This window comes from Melanotaenia boesemani, chromosome 12 (assembly GCF_017639745.1).
Source record: "Melanotaenia boesemani isolate fMelBoe1 chromosome 12, fMelBoe1.pri, whole genome shotgun sequence".
NCBI classification, from domain to species: domain Eukaryota; kingdom Metazoa; phylum Chordata; class Actinopteri; order Atheriniformes; family Melanotaeniidae; genus Melanotaenia; species Melanotaenia boesemani.
In genome coordinates, this window is record NC_055693.1 from 8,565,802 (window position 1) to 8,589,484 (window position 23,683).

Below are 23,683 nucleotides of genomic sequence, written 5' to 3' on the forward strand. Positions count from 1 at the left end.
GGAGGAGTAGCCGATCATGAAAACTACAGTTTTATTGAATTTAAGTTTAAAGACAGCTTTACTGAGTGGCTGAGCCTACTGGCAAGTATGCAAGTGTCCTGTTGGCCTTGGTAAGCTAACACAAACACACACTCTGTCATTTCCTCTGCCACTATCAACATCCTCTGAACACTAAGTGTGGTGTCATCACCCAAACACACACACACACACCCAAACACACGTTTACACACTGGGTATATATCAGTGCAATGGTTGCTATTGGTTCAGGACAGAGAAGAGGGTTTGTTTCTTACCAAATGTGAAGATAAAATCATTTTCAATAAGGTGTAAAGTGTGAAGCAGCATGCTTTATGTGTGGGGACAGCTTAACAACCCCCACTCCCAAAAGAACATCATTATAAAAGGAGCTTCAACAACACTAGTGGTACATCATGACATTTTGATGTTGTAAAAACAAATTTGCCTCCTCCGGCCAAAACACAGCATGATTTTGTCAGCTGCCTTTCTTCTTTTTTTTTCCTTTTTTTGTTTGTTTAGTTTACTCTAGGCTGGCAGTATTAAAAAAGAGGAAGAACAATAAGTAAGAGGAAGCAGGTCCTATACTGACACTGTTTTTATTGGAAAACTTGTTTCCCACATCAACTTTTCCGTCTCAGTTTGGAGGAAAAACTCTTCTGTGTGCTTGAAATTCCCCTAATCTCCTTTTTTTTTTTTTTTTTTTTTTTTTTTGTGGCGTGCCTTTTCAAACAATGCATAAAACAAAAGAATGTTTGGGAGAGAACAGTGGTGGCAAATAGAGAGGGAGGGTAGGAAGGTTGGACGGCAGCCAGGTCACAAGGCTTTATCCCTGAGCCAATTGATCTGCAAACACTGGCTCAGCAGGATGTAGAGACAAAAATGTACACAACACACCCGAGTGTGTGTCTCATCACAGCACAGCCTGTGATTTCTCTCTCTTACTCTCTCTATCTCTCTCTCTTTCTATATATATATATATATATATATATATATATATATATATATATATATATATATATATCAAACACTGGTGGTGGTTGAATCGTGAAATAACTTCCCTAATGTAAGTGTATTTGAGCCATGTGCTCAGTCTTACAATATAAAATGGTGTTAAAAAAGATTAATGTAAAAGTTTATTCATCATGACAGGAAACAGTTTCATCAAGCCTGATATAATTTCCTTCAGTTGAAATGGTGAAATACTGTAATCAGTAAAAGTATCCTTGCTGCAGTTAATCATTTAATCACTGTGGGACTGTAGATATTTCTTACTGAAATGCATCATCTAATTAAAAACAATAGATGTTGCACTAATACAAAATAAGACATTTAAACATTAAAAAAAAGATTTAAATGAACAAAACACACAAACGTTTATGTCAAAAGCGTTACAGTCGTATTAAATCAGTCCATCATGTAATTACAACTGATAAGATCCTGTCCTTTGAGTCACGTGCTTCCATTAAAGTCTATAAAAACTGATCAAGATCAAAGTGTTACTAAGCCAGGGAAGTTCAGGACTGGTGAGGGTCACTGTCCTGTAGGCTTTAGATGTTTCTTTATGCACCACACCTGACTCAGATTGATGGGTCATTAACAGACTTGGGCAGAACTAACAACACGCTGTTGAGGGGCCCAATTTTATTTGAATCAGGCGTGTTGAAGCTGAAAAACATCTAAAACCTGCAGAACAGGGGTCCTCAAGGACAGAAGTTGTATTTAGCCTTTTAACTTGTAATTACATGTTTCAGTCCAATACTAACAATACATAAATCTTTATATAAGCTTTATATGTTACATAATGTTCAAGTATGTTGTGTTAAGGAGAATTTAACAGAAAATATTTACAAGGTTATTTACTAATCTTTTCATTTACATTACCACTTAAAAGTTTAGGATCACTTCCCCATTGGATTCAATGGGAAAGTCTGTAAAATCCTTTTAAAAAAAGAACAGTGTTTTTGTTAGCTTAGAATGTTGTGTTCATATGTGCAGAAAATGCTAGTCCACCACCTTGCATTTTCTACGATCTTGTACCTCTATGCTTTGACTCCAGCTCTGACAGACCTTGGTGCATGTGTTTGTAATATGCTAGGCTAACACTTTTCTATACCAAAAGCCACAAATACAGAAATAGAAAGCTTTCACACCTAACAGCAGGCTGAACAACCAAATTGCACAGTTCATAAAACTTTTGGTTCTAATAAAAAGGAGGAAAATCATAAACACAAGAATATCTATTAGAATGAGTGTCTACACAATAACAGATATTCCCTGTGTGCTTCAGGCATGAAGAGATGAATGAGTAAATCTCCTTGTAAACTGTAGTAATCAGGCTCTGTGGTGAATAGTGCTAGAAAGATGCCCTCCATAGAAAACCACTCATCTTGAAAGATCAGGGCTATGGCTTTCACAGTGTAAGTAAGCTCTCTCCATCACAAGTGCAGTTCATTTGTTCTGCTTTCCTGCCGCGGCAGTCTGACTGCTCAGTTTCTGATCTAATCTCTGCCACCGTACTCTCAATGGCTTATTTACTTACTGAATTATGGCCTCCCAGGCAATCATATGTGTGTTTGACTCCAGTGGTTTCAAATAACGGGGAGAAGACAATAATTGTATGTGTTTAAGAGCATGAATGAATGAATGAATGAATGAATGAATGAATGAATGAATGAATGAATGAATGGATGGATGGATGGATGGATGGATGGGGTGGCTCATATTGGTACCAGTTTGATATAAGAGATAAAGAAGGATGTTCTAATTTGTTCTCAGATTTGTGGCAGTGAATGGACAGTAACTTTGACACATTTATTGTCATGAATCAAATATGTGTTTGTTGGAAGTCTAACAGAATTTTAATAGTGGGGAATCATGCCTTGTAATTATATGACTTAAACTGGTAATTTAGTCCTCCAATATATTCAGTTTCAGCAAAGCTTGTTTCTCTCAGCAACACAGTGAGCTGCAGTCTTTTTCAGCATGTTACAAAAGAGATATGGATTCCCCTGAACCCTTAAGAGGTCATCCTACAGGGACAAACCAAATGTCTGCTTGTGAACTTTAGCCAGCCAGACCCTATTTAGGAAACATTACAATTACCTGCATATGAAAACCCACATCAGCAACCCCACCTATAGATCTAGGTTGGATTTTTATGCCCACAATACCAGAAAATTATCAGCAAAAATGAAACATGTGGCAGTTGATGAATCGGAATATTGGTAGATACTGGCCATCATCACTAGACAACTGGCTCTTTCCACCCACTGATTACATGAAAAGTCCCTGAGGTCATGTGTCAAATTTGATAGAATATCTGTTTGATATTTGTTAAAAATGTTCATCTTTAGACAGAAAAGAAAAACAAAACAACTCTATGTAATGAACAACTCAAAAGGAGGCTTGAACATCAATTTTAGCTCTGTATTTATGGTCATCACCAGAGGCATGCTGTGTCAGAAATAATTGCCCAGGCAGGTGCTGCACTGCAAGGTTGGAGGTGAAGATAAACACACACAGAGATGTGACACAGCATTTCATTCTACACCCCCAGTGTGAACCACATTAGACATACTGCAGCCATGGCAACTATATGACCTAACCACATGACATTTAGTTATTACGATAAAATTTCATAGCTGTAGTAAAAATCCACTTCACATAATATTAACACAAATTCAAATATTAATACAAAATTCCTCTTTAAAAATTTCTTTAACACCTAAAATTGGGCCCAGTACTGGTTCATTAAACATCCCACTAGTGTTTGGTGATTTTTGAAGAGGACCACAGTCCAGGTAGACGGCTTATCTTCACAATTTACAGTGTTTGTCTTAATTTCCCTCCAAACTGATTTCTTAATATAGTCGGTCTAGTTTAAAAATGTTATTTTTAACAGCTGGTTTTTGGGAACTCTCTCCATAACCAGCACCTTAAAAACCGACCAGTATTTACAGTATAAATGACAATGTTTTAAAGTTGGTGTTTGTGTGGCACCTGGTTGAGACAGAAAGAACTGGTTCTGAGTTTGGCTCTGGGGCTAAACCAGAACTAGAATGCTGTGATGGAAAACCGCCCATGCCTTTCTGCCCTTTTGTGGGTTGCTTTGCCGTACAGGCAGCTGGAAAAACACTGGAACATTTCTGTCGGTGAATAAATCTTCCAAAAATTTAAGTGAGACACTTGAGGAACAACCAACAGGAAAATCCTGCCTTTGATAACACCTGATCGGCCAACATCTGTCATAGTACAGATTTTTTTAAAGCCTGAAAACAAAGCCAAGAGGAGCTGAAAAAGTTGAATGTTTTCTCAGACCATTTAATGCCAAACTACAACTTTCTTCGCCTGAAGATCAGTGGAAAATTACTTTATTCATAGCTGATATGTTATGATATGGCCAAACAAGTGAATAATAAAACTAATAAAAGAATAAAAAAAACAAAATGATCAATTATATAAGCAGCAACATTACTCCTCCTTGTCTTATTCTTTTGTCTTTCTGTGCGCTTCATCTTTGCTGTTTCTCATTCTTTTCCTCGCCATTCCTTTGTTTTTCTCCCGCATCTTCTTCTCTTCTGCCTGTTGTGGCTATGAGGAAGCAGCTGTGCTCCGCAGACAATTACATAACACTGTGTGTGTGGGTGTGTGTGTTAAAACTGTCTATTGTAACACAGGCCGAATGGTGAGAGACACAAAAGGAAGGTAAAGAGATAAAAAGATGGATAAATGTCTTGTTGTCTCTGACTAACTTTTATCTGCACTATTATTGTGTCTGCTGGTATTTTCTCCCAGCCTTCCCTCCACTGGTCCTCTCACTGTCCCCCCCATCCCCCCCATCCTGCCCTCCATCCCTACATACAGAGTTACTGGGCTGTGAAATGTGAAAAACTGCAGCATGCATGGCAATTCATTATCTTGTCAAACTTCCCCAAGCCTGCCTCAAGCCAGGGGCAGACAGTAAGAGAGAAAAACAGAGTGAAGAAGAGACCGAGGCAGAAAAACCAGCGGTTCATGCAGTGGTCACTGCAGCGGGTCAACAGGTTACCAAAGAGACAAGAAGCAGGGGAAATAACAGATGCTGTGCATGAGTAGATGCACAGCTTGCAAGCATATTCTGCAGTTTGGACAATCAGCTGGTTTACCAAGTCTGGAAGCTCACCCCACCCCACCCCCCACATCAGGATTCAGGCATTTATATACAGTAACACAAATTAAAAACTAATTTAAAAGGTGCAAGATATGAGCTTTTGAAACCATTAGGTGTCACACTAGAGCAGCAGACTCTTAGTAAACCAAAATGGATGGAAACAAATCCATCAACTGCAACAGCAGGTAGACTTCTTGTCCTTCTCTCTGTGGGAATGCACATTGAGATTTTGTCTAGTGAAATATCGTGTTAACAACTGGATCAGTCACCACAACGCATAACAGCAAAGACAGACTGATTATAACATTAGAATGGATGGATTAAAATTCCTTTTAAAGTCTCAAGTTTGGTGTTTGGCATCACCTTCTTGTTTTTTTAAAGCTGTAAGTTACAATATTCAACCACAAAGCAGGAAGTGGAAAGTGATACTTTGAGAGTGAAATTAGATTAAATTACTTATCAATGAGTCAGAACATTTACTGATTTACAGAATACTTTTTAGAAGAATCACAAGTAAACTAAAATATATAATTAATATAATTAACATGTATAATTAAAAGACACACAGATAAAGCCTTATGCTATTGTGTGACTACTGTATTACACACATTTTTTGGTGTATTTACTCTGTATATAAAAGCACAATTTACATTGTAAGTTAGATATTTTGACTTTGAACCAAATAAAAAAATTTTTTAATCTGGATCATGTTAATTTGAACAAAATCCATTTAGAAAATCTTCCTTAGACAACGGTGTTACTGAGATTTTAATAATGGTATATAACACACAAATAAACTCTGGCTGACAAGCCAAATTAAAGGGGAGAATTTCCCAAAGTGCACATCCTTGGGGGCAAGGTTTTGATTGTGTTTGACCTCTTTTTTTCATAGCTGTCTCTGAACTGAAATGTCAGAGATTAGATTTGTGGATGTTTCTTTCACTGAAACATAGAGGACTTAATAGAAATGCATGCCGTTGCGTCTGCAGCTGGTTCTATAATGCCTGTGTGCACTCATGAAACTCAGGAACTGTAATCTTGCCTGGCCAAATGGAGACACTGTACCTCAGTAACACAGAGCTGGTTGGTATAGCATAGTGCTGTAATGACTCCACAGCAAATAAATCAATAAGCCTGAAAGGAACTACAGACACACTGAGCATGTAAACTAGAAGACAAGATGAGAAAGGGATTGTTTGAGTCAGCCAGTTTAAAGCACTGTTAGACTTTTAAAGCGATACCTGCAGACCTTGTCCACATAGTGTTTCAGTCTGTAAATGCAGTTTAACAACAACCACAGGAAACCTAAACCCCAGCTTAAATTACACCTTTATCATCCCTCTGTTTCCACTGTCTCCATTTCCCCCCTTGCTCATCAGACTTTGGAGTAGCTCTGCTTTGAAATAAATTGATTATATCTAATTGGGAAGTCTGGGTTTGATCCTTGACTGCTCCCCACACATGCATACATACACACACAAATCCCTGAAGCCCACCACATCATCTCTAACCTGCAAAGATGCTGCAATTATACACAGAACATGGGCTTGCCCTGTCAGAGGCAACAAGGCTGATAGACAGGCAAGTCAGGGAGTGTGTTTTCCACATGTTTAGCCATGATGCAAAGCAGCTGATAAAAGAAGCCAGTACGAGGAAACAAAGACCAGGAACAGGGACAGCCTGGAAAGATAAATGACACCCACAAATCAGGCCGGCTGTGTGTGTGCCGTTTGTCTGCTTGTGTGTGTGGTTCTGTCCGTCTGACAGCAAACGGCCAATTACTGTCAAAAGTGGCGGGATGAGTCCTGCCAGACCATAGCTTTCCATTAGTGCATGCCAGCCAAGCATGTGTGTGTGTGTTAATGTGTGTGCATGTGAGATGGAGTGAATGAGGGAATAGAGAGAGACAGAAGGAGCAAGGATGGAAAAAATGTGGGCGTGCCATGTCTCTGTGTGTATAAGTGTTTGTCTTTCTCTTTTCTAAGGCTATGTCACTGCTGGTGCAGATAAATTTGACAAAACACGTCTTTTCCTTCCAGTTTTAGCCTTCCAACCGCAATAAACCGGAATATTCCAGCCTGAAAAACTGAGCTTACAACACAAAATGGTCATTTTGGTGAAAAACAAATCCCATGTAGCTGTCTGACTAACAAAAATGGAAATATTCATTTAAATGAGCCTTCATAGACAAGCAGCATCCACATGGCAGCAGCATTAAATTAATATTGTGACATTCTGAATGCTAATGATGTTTGTGTGGAGTCATTTTTACATTTGTGTGCAGCATAAAAAGCTGCCCAGAAGTGGTTAACCAAGCTTAAATACTGGAAGAAGGTTCCACCAAAAGAAAATAACCGTCATCAGTTTCACCAGCTCGCTAGGAAGCGTCTCATTAACTAGCAAGTAGTAGCCATCAATGCATCAATCACCTGTAGCAAGTATTGCTGGCGAAGTAATAAACAACCATTTTGCCACAATTAGCTTTTTAATCACTAGTTTTTATCAAATCTGATCATTTTATTTGTCTTCACAGGTTAAAATATCAACATTGTGCCTTGGAAAATGGTTAAGACTTTTAGCAAACATTTGTTTGCTTTTCCACCAGTACTGAACAAAAAAAAACATTATTATTAAAAATAGTTTATTTTTACAGTGAAAGTACCAATAAAAAATACAGGAATAATTAGGCTGAAAATAGTCCTGAAAGAATTCAACTTAAATCAGAAACAGGCTTCAGGGTTATGCTACTTTCAAGTGGTGTTTGCTAAGCTAGGCTAATTGTGTACTGACCTTACTGAACACAGAAGAAAAACAGTATTGCCAAGGTAACAATGTTTTAATGCTGTGAGACCTCTCTGTACAAAAGGCTTCAGACAATAAAAGTGAGATCAGATTACCTATTACTGAAAAAGCATAATTTTGTTGTTTTATTTCAATCTTTTGGATTCACCTTAAAAGTTTAATTTAAAAAAGTGTTTCCAGTACTTATGTTTTGGCTGTTTTCAGAAAATATGCTTAATTATATTAGATTACATTTTTTAAGTCCACTTGTGTTTGTGCTGTGGTTACAAGCAACAACCGCATGCTAGCTTGTCATGTGTAGCATACAAAACTATTTTCAAGGGTTCCTAAATTTTTTGCTGAGATCATGGTTGTGTATCTTCCAGGATCCACAATACATCTGGCTTTCAGGAAAACTGAGTAATGCTGAACATGTTTCTTCTATGTGTCATGTTTCCAGCTGTTTACATCTTTAATAAGTTTATGACTTTTTAGTATACTTTATTCTGTGACAGTCTTTCCTGTTCTTTGTCTTTAATATCCAAATGTAACAGGAATCCAATAACACAAGTCTCCAAATTGGCATTGTGTCACAGTAGTGAATGCTGTTGCAAGCCTCCAGACTGTCCCTAATTAGTTTTACTCCTAAATCAATTAACAATATGATAACAGACAGAAAAAAATAGGTTACAGGGGATGAAATAATGTGATGTTTGTACTAAAAATAGGATGTGACAGTGTGAATTGGTGTCAGTAAGACAGTCAGAGAGGAGAAATGCAGTTTGTGCTTCATTCAGCACAACAGGAATAAACACACACGTGGTTCAAATACACACAATGCAGCAACCTGCATCACCTGAGTAGATTTAGTGCTGCACAGCACTCCAGCAAAAGACTTAACGAATTTAATCAAGTTTAAGGGAGAATATTTGCTGTTTGTGACCTATTACTCAATAACTAAAAATATATTAAAATAATTAAACAAGTACTTTTTTTCTTTTTTCCCCCTTTTTGAATTATTCAGCTTTTGATATTTGTTCATTTTTGCTTCATGTTTACAAATGAGAGCTGCTTCACTGTTTCCCACAGTGCACAAAAACTCATGTGGTCCAAACATGGCCAGTCTAATTTAAGGTAAAGTGAAGGTTTTAGGTCTTAAATAAAGGTTATAGAACAGTCTGTAGGCTGTCCTGCCCTGTCAGCTGTATGTTCTACAGTGGCTGCAATGCATTATTCAGCAGGATTATCTGCAAACAAACAGTGGCAGATGTGGATGTATTATTTAAGAACAAGTCAATTCCTATTAGGCACGTGTCCATCTTGTAGGCTATAGCCTGTGCTTGTGCGCGCGCATGAGTTAGTGTTCGTGCGTGCGTGCGTGTGTGTGTGTGTGTGTGTGTGTGTAATCAAAACATATCAAGCTGACAGACTGGTCTATTGATCACAGCCGTCACGCTACAAAAAAGCACCAGGCTTTAGGATTCAGATGCGCGAATGCAGAATCCCTCCACTTTTACCTTCAATCTGCTTTCACGGAGAGCTTGAACTGTCAGTTACAATCAGTAATACAAATCTTTAAAGTTTGTCTCATGAAATAATAAGACAAAAAAAACTTACAGTTACGTGTAAAGTTCAAACTCATTTGGTGTTTCATTTTAACATGACCATATACAATAATGAGCAACTTTAAAGCGTAAAACAACAAAAAGAGAAACACAGAGCATTGCATGTTGTTGAAATAGCCCATTTATCTCCTAAACGACATCCTTTACGAACAGAGAATGCGGGGAAGTAATGATTTATTTCTTTTTAGCTTCTCCACCTTCATTTCGGAGTTTTACGCATCAAAGGGAGGTGGACTGAAATCTGAAAAACATGAGGGCATAGAGCAACAGCGTGATGCTAATGTTTTTAAATGACTGATTAAGAGGTTTAATTTAAACTTAAATATCTTCAATAAAGATACGTGGAGGAAAATATCTTTTTCCAGTGTGCGTAAACACAATTATTTTTTTTATATATTTTACAAATCTTTTTTGTTTTAACTGCATGTCTATTAGTGCCATTAGTGGTTTGTGCTCTATTAACCCTCCCCTTCTCTTCCCCCTCCTTCCCCACTCCCTCTGCATGCGTGTTTTCTCCTGTCAGCGGACCTCGCCGTGCTCCATGTGAGAAAAAAAAAAAAAAAAAAAAAAAAGACGCAACTACGTGGGGCTTTCGCTGCCGCTCTGGAGCGCTCCCCCTCATGCAAAACACTAAAAACCCTCACAGAAAAACATCAACCTGCGTGCACATGACATTTGATCTTAGTTTCTAATCGTTTCCAAAAGAAGAAGAAGAAAAAGAGGAGAAAACGCATCATTTCTGACCTGCTGCCAGTTCTCCTCCAGGGAAGGCATAGCGGAGAAATAACCAGTGTCGTGAACGAGTTGGAGTTCCTGGAAAATACTGTAATTTGCCAACACATCCATGTTTGATGTAAAAGAGAAGTCAGTAAAAGAAGTCCGGAATCCAAACGTGAAAAACGCACTTCTTCTTCTTCTTCTTCTCAGACTGGACAAATTAAAAAAAAAAAAAAGATAAAAACAACCAAAGCTGGGAAAGCTCCAGCTGGTGCAAATGAGTGCACCTGAGCACTTTAATTAAAATGGAGAAAAGCTAGGAGGAGAAAAAAGTGTGTATTATTTTATCTTTGCCAGTGCAATCCCCGCTCCTCTCAGCTCGCTCTGTCACGCCTCTCTCCTCAGTTCGGGCTTGGGGGTGCCAGATCTATTTCCGCATTGCCAGATTGCCAATCGTTCTCCGTTCAAGCTGCCAGGTTGCCAGGTTTGCTCCTCCAGCAGCAGACTGTACCCCGCTGCAATCCAGGCGACCGGCGAGAGAGGGGAGGGAGGAAGATGGGAGGAGCCACCTGTCAATCAATTTCATGCGTGACCTAATAAGGAAAATAAGGGTGATGATGTCACTAGCGTCCAATTAAAGGAGGCGCTGAGACACACCGAGTGGGTGGAGCTTTTGAAAATACAAGACATGATTGGCTGCAAAGGGCTGTCAGTCCGGCTGTGGACGGCAGTGAGGGGTGAGTTATTTTTAGAGGCCTATATAAAAGCAGCAGCATTCCTCTTTCAGTCATAACAAGCTGCACAGGCAGAGAGGTGAGAAGACTAACTGTTTCTGCAAGGAAACGGTGGTAAAGTCATAAGACTTCTGCAATCTGCTGAAAAAAAAACAAAAAAAACAAAACAAAACAGGTGAGTATCAGAAACTGCAGCAGTGGTTGAGGAAGATACATTGTTTTTCTTTTTTATTTTTTTATTAGGTGCAACAGCACCACCACAGAGACTCCTCCATGTGGTTTTCCTCTGCTGATGTGTGCATGGAGAGCAAGGATGCAGTGAGGGGAAAAGCTCAGCACGATATACCCAGTCTTCAGTTTACCCGTTTTTATGTTTGTGGAGTAAAAAAGTATGCACATTGTCAGCATATTTGCCCACCACACTATAAAGACAACACATATGTTGAAATACAAGTCTGAACCACTGCCACCAACAGTTTAATGACCTAATGAGCAAGGATGGAAAAAGTTTTGGCCTAACTTTTTTTGCTTTTAATTTGATTGACAGTGGTACAGTAGCAGATAATTCAACTGTATTGCTTTTATGATGAGCTATCACTCAGTGTAAGTGCAGGAAACTAACCAAGTACATATAGAAGAGCTTTTACCTACTTCCTTTGCACTTCAGTTATATCTGAGACATGAGACCAAATGCCGTTTTGCTATACATAACTCCTCCGTGAGTAAGCACAAAGCCTTTTTTGAGGATGGGAATAAATGAGCTTTTGTTCATAAAAGATAGCCATCACAATCTTTTCTTTTTTCTTAGCACAGGAGATTCTCTACTTGCCATCATACTGCTAACATTTTTTGGTAGTGTGCATACGTGGAATAATTTTATTGTAACTGACAAGTAACCAAATATTATGAATTCTAAACCAGAATTTAAGTTTTTAACATTAATTCCAATTAAAATCATACAACATTTTTTCTTCTATCTCTAGCTTCAGGTAATCGTGTTGAGGATGTCTCATATGGAAGGTTTCATTGTTCATTTCATGGAATTCATGTTGGCTGGAGGTGGTTTCAGGTTCAGAAGATGATGTCCAAAAAAATGGGCAAATTTCATGAAGCGTGATATATGGGGATGAAAAGTTCAAACTTTAATTTGTCATGAATTACTTAGATGCTTTTCTATTAACTGTTTATTGGTCACTGCATAAGACGTGTGACTCACATAGGTTTAGACATCAAGAAAGTTGGGAGAAATAGTTTCCCATATTTCAAACTGTGTGTCACAATTCCTGGTAAAGGCAAGGAGGTTGGACCACAGCAGGACTACAGGCAGGTGAACTTAATTCACAGTTTTTATTAAAAGCAAACATAAAGGCTGTTGTGGCAGGATTATCCAGGAACTGAACTTAAACTAGGACTAAACCAGTGGTTACCAAACTGGGGGGCGTGCCCCTTAGGTAGGGGTTCCAGAGTTCTAGTTTTTGCACTGCTAACAAAAAATTGACAGATTTGTTAAAGTACTAATGGGGAAATGATGTTGAATTAACAACAGACAGAATATGATGAGGTCTATCTTGCCCTAGGCTTGACCTGCTAATTTTCAAGTAATGGTAATGGTCAATAGTGGATAATGAAATCAGACCGTGTGTTGTATGTCTCAGAATAATAGCATCTGACAGTATGAAGCCAAACAAGTTACAACGCCACTTTGGGAATTCACAACACAGAGAAATTTCTGTTGATTACTTGAGAAAAAAATGACTCCACAGTCATAAATATCAAAGTAGTTTTACTAAAGCAGAATCTGTCTGATCGGAAGCTCAACCCACCTGAAGTAGTTTGCAGTTTCCTGGTTTAAACTCCTCCTCTAGCAGAGGAAGTGATCTTTCCCTTATTGCCACTAACATGGTTTTATTTTGTGCCACATTTCTTCGTATGTTTCTTTGTAAGCATTTGATAGTGGGACAGGGGTGGGGCCTGTCATTATTTTAGTCAATTAAAAGGGGGCACTGCAAAAAAAAATGTTTGGAAATCACTGGACTAAACAAAGGCACATAATGGACAGATGGACTGATTTAATTCTTTCTCACCTTTAAAAAGTGTGTGCTTTCTGTTTTCATGTACTTTTTTATTTTATTTTATCTTGATCAAGTTTTGGTTTCCAATTTTTTCCCAGCTATCTTCACTTCTTACCCTTTGGGTCTCACTCTTTACAATATAAGGTGACACATACCACAGTTTACATCTTTTAAATCTTATAAATCTGGTGGAAAAATTAATAGTTAAAAGCAGAATTTAATTTAAAACTGATTTGTGCTGTTTGAGATAAAACGGTTCTAATTTTCACAAAAGTTAAGAAAAGATTTGCGAAATAAATTATTGAATGGGCTCTGGAACACTTCTGGAAATCATTGCGAATACAGTTCACCATGATATCTACAAATGTGAGTTAAAGCTTAATCATGCAGAGATGCAAACTGCTACCCTAGAAAAAAGAGGAGCACGTCCATCCATCTTGTTATCAGTGCTACATCCAAAAGACCTCATCATTTATGATATGAGGGTGTAATGTCTGAGTAATTGCTAACTTGCACCCAGATACGCACATATATCTGTGTGTGTGTACATTTATATATATATATATATGGACAATGATTAAAATTTTTAGCGATTAATTAGAATCATTTGCTGGACGGCCTGCCTGCAAACTGAAAATGCTTGGTGGATCATTAAATATTAAACGCAATTAAAAGTGCAAAGGATAAACATGGCTCTGTCCGAGTTTTTGACATTTCGTGCTGTCATCAAATCAAAATTTTTTTTCTGAAAAATGTCACAACTTTTTCTGCATTCTGGTTTAAATATGGATTTGCGAGATGGGAAAGTAATTATTTTCTTTCTGTATTACATATTTTCTACAGCATCTCAACTTTTTTTCAAATGCTATTATATGTAAGGACACAATTTTATCTTAGAAACTCTGAAACTGTTAATGTTTAGCTTTTTTTTTTTTTTTAAAGGCACAACTTGTTTACATAAGAACAAACTTAAACATTATTTCAATCTAAATATGTACCATCAGTCAAAAAAAATGTTAGGGAACACTATAAATCTCAACAAGAAAAGCTGTGATATGGTGAATGATTTAACTCTACTTAACACACCTAAATTAATTAAAGACCAGACCAAATGTTCCTGAAATAAGCTTGAAAACACTTCTTCCTGCCTCATTCTTATGTAACAGCCGCTCGACGTGAAGCCCTTTCCAGGGATTTACATGTTATTGTGTTAACACTTGCATTATGTTGTGCGCTTTTGCCTCTTTGCACTCTCTCAGCATCTTCAGTGTTTCTCATCTCTGGGGACTTGCTGCTGCTCTCAGAGGACGACCAGGGCCAGATGGCTTCTAGATCGGCGGTTCCAGGACGTATTTCATTGATTTTACAGCTCAGACTGCCACTGAAGGAACACAGGGGGGATTCTGGGTAGAGGAGCCCAGATCAATATAGCACTGACTGGCAATAAGAAGTCCTTGGAAGCTTTACATGCAAGATCAGATGTTTTTTTAATAAAAAAAAATGCTCATTTGCTCCCACAAATATACTATTAGCTCATATCTCTAAATACGTCTGCAACTGTGGTGGTATTATGATGTGATCTCTGTAATCACAAAGCATTTATTGCTGCTTTTTGTTTATTTTTAATAGCTTTTGCCATCATAATGCTATGGCGTCAACTTCCACCTCCCACTTAATATTACTTATAGTAGTCTTAAAGCCAAAAATTAGCTACACTTTAAATTAGTCTGCTTTTACTACAACCGTTATAAAACTTCTACAAGAATCCAGTAAGCAGAGATCAGCTGAAAGAATATGATAAAATTTTCTGATGGGAATTTCAAAATATTCTGTTTATTGATTAGACTCCAAACGCTTCATCTCAGCAGAGCTGTGCCATGCATAAAGGAAGGGGAGCAGAGCTGGGAGGCGGCAGATTCTCTGATGAGGCTCAGACGGTATCAGGAAGAGGTGGAAATGGGGAGGATGCAGGATGGGAAAAAGTCAACCGGAAGGGTCAAGGACTGAACACAAGATGGTTTTAAAGAAAGGGGATCAGACCCACTGGCTCTAAAAGTAGCTGGCTAGAAAGCTGATTTGAGTTGTAAGGACAGAATTTAAGAATGAGGAATTTGACATTGTGGGATGATGGAAGTGACGAAGCAGAAGTGATAAAGCAGGATGAAAAGCTCAAATATGAGAACACAATTTTAAATGAGAAATAAAGTATATTAGGGTGCATTCACACTAGTGGTGTTTGGTCTGCTTTAAAATAAACCCTGGTCCACTTCCATGGACAGTATGGTTTGTCTGGAGTCCTGTGAAAGCTTATTTGCACTCTGGTGTGGACCAACGAGATGAACTCTGGCCAAAACTGGGCGTCTTGCTTGAAAGCAAACTTTTTTTTTTTTTTTTTTTTTTTTTTTTTTTTTTTTAGCGTTGGCCAATTGATGAGCCTAATTTTCTTCTTTTTTCTTGGTCAATGAGCATTTTGGAATACTGCCCCTTGTGAGTACTTGTAACTGCGTGACATTGTTCAGGCAGTCTGATTTGCTTGAATAAAGTACAATGTAAAAATTAATCAAACTAATCAAATTGATGCCCCTGAACTATCCAGAATTTTTAAGTCCAATAACATCAAAGACATCAGCAGTGCTGAGACAAACTGGTGAACAGCATTGACTCGTCTTGGTAGCGGTGACAAATCAGAATTTGGGTGGAGAAATGCCCTCCCTCAATTCTCTGATAGTCATGTTTCTTAAATAGAAAACAGTGTTTTTCTAAACTTCACTAAGGGGTGCTGAATGCCTTAACTATGAGACATATAAAACAGCTTAAATCAAAATGCAGCAACTACTTTCCTAGACTGGACTCAATTTTTGGCAAAAGTCCTAAGTTTTAAATGGATGGGATTTGAATCGTTCAGTTTTATTCCCCAATTAAAAAGAATTATCATTGTGTTCTTTGTATTCCCTCTGCTGCTGAACAAGTAGATGATGAGAACATTTGAGAAAAAAATATTAAAGAGGATTATGTGAAAAGAAAAGATGACATTTCATGGTTAAATTGATCTACAGTATAATTCAGTATTTTCAGTTCCTAGAAACACCATACCACACAACTTTATATTGTGTGCATCTCTTCTCAGCCCTACACAAACACCCAGACTTGTAAAATAATTATTATGTTGTGTTGATTGTGCAGAATGAAGAATTGTGAAGAAGAAGAGCAGAAATGTGCACAGAGAGGAAACAGATTTGTCACCTTATTTCCATAATCTGATCAGAACTGGAACTTCAAGCTGGCTTGGATGCATTTTCTAATTATTATTAGTGAAGGTTTAATATGAATCTCTCTCCCCCATACACCCACATGCTTGCACACACCTACGCGCTAACAAAATGTTTCTTGAGTGTTTGTGAAATTAAACTTGCTTTTTCAAAGTCAGTGCACAAGCAGAGTGTCAGAATTAATCACAAGTAGAATGAATACCATCCATCCATTTTCTATACCTGTTTATTCCAATACAGGGTTGCAGGGGGTCTGGAGCTTATCCCAATAGTTTCCAGGTAAGGGGCAGGGTACAACATGGAGAGGTTGTAGAATGAATGGTTGAGGAAAAACCAGTCCAATAATCTGCCATTATGTTTGTGCATGTTATCAGTTATCGTTGTTCAACATAAATGTGCTTCAATCCAGAAGCTCATTTATGTTGGTTTGAAGAAATGTGATGGATTCATTGGAAAGAAACAGGGGTGGGTCTAGAATATTTTTTAAGGGGGGGCCAGGCAGGTTCACACATATACACTATTTACTTAGGGATATTTGATGTTTTGTATAATGTCAGAATGAACTTAAAATGTATTAAAACTGTTATAGATAGACTTAATTTGACCCTGTTTAAACTTTTAAATGCACATGTAAGACCTTATTTCATAACTAGCTGTTGTCTAAAAGCCCATTTGTGCTCTGTTATGTATGTAAAGCGACCTCCGTTTCAAACGTTATCATACGTCGCCGTCCTCATACTTCCATGTGTCTTTTGCATTGCCATGGTTCTGGAGTTAATAGTTCCACTATAGAATAGAATAGAATAGAATAGAATAGAATAGAATAGAATAGAAATACTTTATTAATCCCTTCAGAGAGCCCTCAGGGAAATTTGGGTAACTCTAGTGAGCAGTGCTGAGTTCAGAGTTCACTACTGCAAGCCAACGTCAGTTTCAGAAACTGTTTGGCAGCAGTAATGCATGGCTATACACATAGCTATACTGCCCAACACGCTCTAAACATGTTGTGCTCGTCTTCTTTCTTATTCTTCGCTTTTGATCCCTTCCTGATTCTTTTCTTCTCTGATTTGTTTGTTTCGCTGGTCACATATCAGCTGTTCTGCTCAGCACTGCCTCCGTGATTCCAGTGATATTGCTCCATCTTCTGTGTTAAGCAATGGATCGCTAAGCTCCCTGAAAACCTATAAAATTAAGTGTGTAACTGACGGAGAAGATCAAATCCAATCAAATTTTATTCATGGTTTGTCCTAAAACCATATTGATACATTTCTAAAATCTTGTATTTAATATGTACAGTTGATAAAAATTTAGAAAACCCTTTGGTAAATCAGGAAGGAGGGTTTGGTGGTCTATAAATTGTGCTGGATAAAACAGGCAGGTTGTTAAAAACAAATGAGTAATGCTCAAAAGAAGAACAGTTTTTCGATTTGTTTTTTTTTTTTTTTTTTGCTGATATGGATTGTTGAGTAATCGAGACAGTTCCACCGCTTTTCTTTTTACCTTCCCCGATAGAAAATAAAAAAAAATAAATTTGAGGGTGAAGCCTCAGTGAGAAAAACTGATGCATCAGTGCTAAGCCAAGTTTCACTTAAAAAGATACAGTCATTGTTATTTAAAATCAGATCATTAATAATAAAAGATTCGCTTTACAGGGACCTGAAATTTAAAAGAGCCATGTTGAGTGTTGCAGGAAAGTTTGGTTGTAAAATTGTGGATGTGGGTTCTGTACCAGGAGATGTGTGTATGGAACGGAGACATCTGACAGTAACTTTGAAACAATCATGGTGTCACAGTGGTGTACAGATATGTTAGGTGAAGAGATCCTGACTGAAGAGATCTGAAGTACTGGGAGTGTTTTATGGTTGCAGGTCCAAAATGTTCAGTGCCTTTCAGACCCTAAAAAAAACCTCACATAGTTGTTATTTTAGTATGTACACTCTTTTATTTTAACAGCTAAAATAGAGCATGTGCTCTGACAGTGTTTTTGCTTTTACATATACAATTTATTAGTATTTTCAGAAAGAAACATTATTGAGAAGCTTTTTTTTTTTACCATGAGTATTTAAAAAAAAAAAGAAAGGGAACCACTTGAAGGAAAAGCATCCTTTAACTAAACAAACTATCATTTTATCTGTCATAGTCAGTGAGTCAAGACTGGGACAATAAGTTCTGGTGCTTATTTATATAACTGGGAATATTAATACATATATACACTACTCAGCCACAACAATCAAACCACCTGTTATAAGATATATAACTCCTTTGTTATGTCCTTTTAGGACCTCTGGGAAGTTCTGTGGTCTCTGGCAGCTGCTTGGCAACAGATCCGTCCTGCTCTTCATCAGCTTGTGTATATCCAACATCTTCAAACATGTTCCTGCACGATGACATCAACTTTCCATATCACACTAGGAGAAAATTGCTCACAAATGGTTAGAACACATGTGGGAAAAACATGGCCAGAGAACTAAAAACGGTCTGTGAAATGCTTAAATTGAAATTGAAATGTCCAGAGAAGAAAATAGTTGGTATAAAAGTACTATAAAACTCTATTGTGGTGTTTCACTCAATTCCAGCACATTTAAGCTGGAGTAAAAGTCATCTAGGCTAGTAAGGTTAGCACCAGGTAAAAAACCCTGTGCATAATCCTTACCTTATTATATTGTGTATTATATCTATCTATCTATCTATCTATCTATCTATCTATCTATCTATCTATCTATCTATCTATCTATCTATCTATCTATCTATCTATCTATCTATGCAGGGGTGAAAGTAGTTTTAAATTCTTGCCAGTACTATTTCCAAAACCTTTATCTCTCTCTCACTTCATGCATTTTAAAATAACAAACTCAAACCTGAAACAAAATAAAACAAACATTTAAATTATTACTGTAGGCTACATGTAGGCCTATGAAGTAGGGAAAATTAAAAATACTTGACAATATGTTGAACTGTTCATTTTAATTGGAACATTAATAAACTTGCAGAGTACATGTCTCTAAGAACAGCTCATGAAGTCACGAACAAAACTTTTTTTATTTAAAATGTCTGTGGATGACAACAGGTAGATATTTAAATTTTGTTTAGCCAACCACAAGAATGTGTGGAATTTCGTTGGTGTAATTTATTGTTCGTTTTCAAGTAGAGTGGACAATATAATATCTTGACTACAGTTTTTGGTCAAGCTAATAATGCTACAAATTTTCATTCTTATCATTGATAAGAAAAAGTGTCTTCCGACTGAAATTCCAGTGAGAACATTTTGACAACCATCCTGCATAATGTCTTGCAAGCTGAAAAACCAGAGTGAGCCTTTCTCAGACAATGAATCATTATGAGTGTCACAGTCCATGATGTGAGGAGGAGAACCCAAACACAAGACTAAACAAGTAGGAAAATAGCAGGTGTCACAAATACAAATGACACATTATCAACAAACAGAATGCTGCCACTGCATGAAAAACCAGAAACGTAGTACAAAACTAGTTGGTATTAAGGAGGCCTGAGTAGGATTTAACAAAGAACAATAAAAAGAAGCTTGATTAGATAAGTGGATGTAAGTAATGGGTACAGGGAAGAGGTGATGCATGGTGATCAAGTGACAAGACAAACAAAACACCAAAGACATTTAGGGATAATTACAGGTCATAAAACCACTGAAACAGATTAGAACCAACACTTAGAAAGTGAACAAATTACATGAGAAATGAAGCTCCACATAAAACAGAAACAAGAGTAGATACTACATATACAATAGGAGCTGAACAAAGGCAAAGAGCACCTGCAAACCAAGACCTGTTTTCAGTAGGTTTGACTAACATAATGAAGCTCTTACAAGTCTCTTTAAAATCTCACCAAGACAACAGCAACTAATCCAGTTTGCAGCTGCCCACATCCTCACAAAGACCAAAAAAGGGAAACATTACTTCAGTTCTTAGATCTTTAAACTGGCTTCCTGCAGGCACTAAATGGCTGCTAAATGATCTGCTGATGCCATATGAGGCACTTCTAAGATCATCTGGGGAAAGTTTGCTTTCCATACTGAGAGTTTAAACTAAACAATGAGAATATTCATTTAGTCTATATGCTCCTAATATCTGGAGCAAACAGAAAATCTTAAGTCTGCTCCAAGCCTAAGCTTCTTTACATCACTGCTTTGCCACTACTTTTAATTAATATTTTTTTGTCAGATATGTTTACTCCTGGTAATGATGTAAGATGATGCATTTCCTGTCAGTTTCAATTATTTTAGATTATGTAGGGCCCATTTGGTTGCCTTATGCATGAAATGTGCTATACAAATACATTTGCTTTGCCTTCTTTGGTAAGGCGCATGGTCCTGTTAGGAATACTGCTGCCACTGCATATTCACTGTTGCGTCTTGTTCACGATGTGTTATGTGTCACAGTAACAATCATTGAGAGCCAGGGGCAAACATTTCTAAGCAAAACAGACAAGATTTTAATGCAGCAGATTTTAAGTGGAAATTTACTCAATGTCGATAAGAGCCTAAAAAAAAGCAAAGAACAGCTTATCGAGCCAGATGTTCTTCATGATAAATGCATTGTCTCATCAGAAAAGTCCTTAGTTCAAAGTGGACTAAACACTAAACAACAAACAAATATCTTCTTGGCCCTGACAGAGGGAGGCTACACAGGCACCATGTTCTGCCGCGAGAGTCACAGCTGGACCGCTGAACTGGATCATCAGGATGCAGCAACACATTTATGTTTGCCAGCAAGAACCCAAGGTGAAAGCACAAGCTGTGAACCATGAGAAACACGAAGGTCCAACAGTCCCACAAAAACTCAGGGACATTATGCATAAACAGCAGCAACAACCATAGAAAATAACAAAAGGAATTGCCTGACTGTAAATCCCTTAACTTTAATCGTTTAAGTTGGAAGCTTCGAGAAAAACACCTGCTGGTGGTAATTCTTCACGTGGGTGCTGTTAAACTACAGCAGAGGAAGGCACAGTAAGATAAAATGTTGCTAATCCAACCTCAACGATATAGAAAACTATAACCCTGCTATGTTTCATTAATTTGATCAAGGTTACCTCTTCCCCAAAGCACTGCCACGGATGCTTATTCAACATAAAGATGCATAACATGTCAGTGGAAATGCAACTTCTGTCAAGTAGAAACTTCTGGTAGCAGCTTTATGGATGTCCCCATCAGGTTAAAAAATAGTCATAAGACCTTCACTCATGCATGTTTCAGTGTCAGTCACTGAGGGACAGACGCCATCATGGCTCACAGCACCTTTACAGTCCAGCAATAATGGTTATTATCACCATATTTCACTTGTAATGCCACTGACATCCAGAGAATCCATCCAAACATTCTCACTCACAGCGTATAGAGATGCTGTAGATGCATGCATTTTGTCTACCGGCACACATAGCATCTGTCTGCCTTGCAGCTGCTGTACAGAACACATCTCCCAGCCTCCACGTTTTTTAAACAACCTGCAATATTTCCCGTCTGCTCCCCTCTTCCTCCGCCTCTTCTTCTTCTTGATATTTTAATAATGAAGAAGAAGCAGCAATATATCCTCGAGCTGAGGGAGTGATTCAGGGTTAAGCATATTCTGCAGCTAATTGCGCTTTCTGGTTTTTAATAAAGAAAAAACACATGCCTGCAATTCTGCTTGCCTGTGTAGGAGGGAGTATGTGTGCACCTGTATATGCACATGTGAATGCAAGTTCGTGCTGGTTCTGTATTACGGCATTCAATCAGTTGGTTTGTGTTTTGGTCAATAGATCCAGAGTTTGTACCAGAAAGTGGTTTTTGCTTCAATATGAAACGTCTGGAAGAGAAAATTACTCTATGCTGTTTAAATAACTGAGTTCACAGTATTTTTTTTTAGTAAAAACAGCCTAAACATTCTCATTCCTAATTCATCACGGTGGCTACAGCTGCTTGGTCACAACGCACAGGGAACTGCTGCATGTTGCCAGTTATCCTCCTGCAGCAGTGCTATGAGGGACAATGCGTAAATGGTGAACAGCAAAATGAAAACATAATTCTTTAGTGTTGGGTTATCAGTGACTAACACAGACATGTGTGAAGAGCCTGGGGGAGAGGAGGGGGATAGATGCCTGACAACTAAGAATATGACTCATGTTCAAGTGCAACCCTAATATGGCTGTTTTTCATTTGATTTTTATATTGTTCCATAACTGTACTGTTTTGTTTGCCATTAAAATGAATTAGTTTAGGTTATGGAAAGAAAAGTGATTTTGCATTTAAATGCATTACAGAGTGCATATTACACATTGGCATGGTGAGGCATCATGTAACTGTTAATGTTTCCTGTCGGAGAAATTCAGCTTTTTTTTTTTTTTTACTTTCTTGTCTAAGCTGACAGCAGTATGTGATGAGTCAGGAATAAGATTGGGTTGATACAGCCAAGGCTGGATTGGCCTTGGATTGGATTGGATAGTAATTTTGGGCCAGAACTTGGCTGAACCAATTACAACAAAGGACAGATGCCTGTTCCTTCTTGGGCCACAGTTGTCAGTCAATCAATCATACACAGAGAGGGGAAAATAAAAGGGAGAACACATCTCCAACCTCCTCATCAAGTTTGCCGATGATACAACTTTTGCGGGTTTCATCAGCAACGATGATGAGACGGACTACAGGAGCAAAGAGAACCACCTGCCATGTGGTGTGAACACAACAATCTCTCTGAACGTGGAGAACATGAAGGAGATTGTTGTGGACTTCAGGAGAAAGCACCCCCAGCATGCACCTCTGACCATCAATGGAGGTACGGTGGAGAGAGTGAGCAGTACCAAGTTCCTGGGTATGCACGTCACAGTCACATGGCCTGGACCATCAACACCACATCACTGGACAAGAAAGCCAACCAGTGCCTTTACTTCCTCTGCAAATTGAGGAAAGCTAGAGCCCCGGCCTCTATCATGTGCACATTCTACAGAGGCACCACCGAGAGCATCCTGACCAGCAGCATTGCCGTGTGGTACGGCGCCTGCTCCACGGCCTGTAGAAAGACCTTCCTGTGCATCATGAGAGGAGTTAAGAAGATTGTCTGTGCCTCTCCCTCCTCCCTACAAAACACCTACACCTCTCAGCTCACCTGTGAAGTCCTCTGCATCTTGAGAGACCCTACCCTCCCATCACAGAGCTTCTTCAGCCTGTTGCTATCAGGAAGGAAACTGCAGAGCCTGCAGGCCAGGACCAGCAGACAGAGGGACAGCTTTGTGCACCAGGCTGTCAGGAAACTGATATTAGTGATAGTATTTGTTTGTTTTGTTTTGTTTATTGGCTTACATTCTTGTATTT

The 23,683-nt window shown here is 38.2% G+C and overlaps 1 protein-coding gene across 1 annotated transcript in view; it reads right to left on the reverse strand.

Moving 5' to 3' along the window:
• Positions 1–10,639, reverse strand: part of klf7b (Kruppel-like factor 7b) — a 73,567-nt gene extending 62,928 nt beyond the window's left edge. The window contains exon 1 of the mRNA XM_042001293.1: positions 10,318–10,639. Coding sequence (XP_041857227.1) covers positions 10,318–10,419 — 102 coding nt within the window. The 5' untranslated portion in view covers positions 10,420–10,639. The remainder of the gene's footprint in view (positions 1–10,317) is intronic.
• Between the last annotated feature and the right edge of the window lie 13,044 nt (positions 10,640–23,683).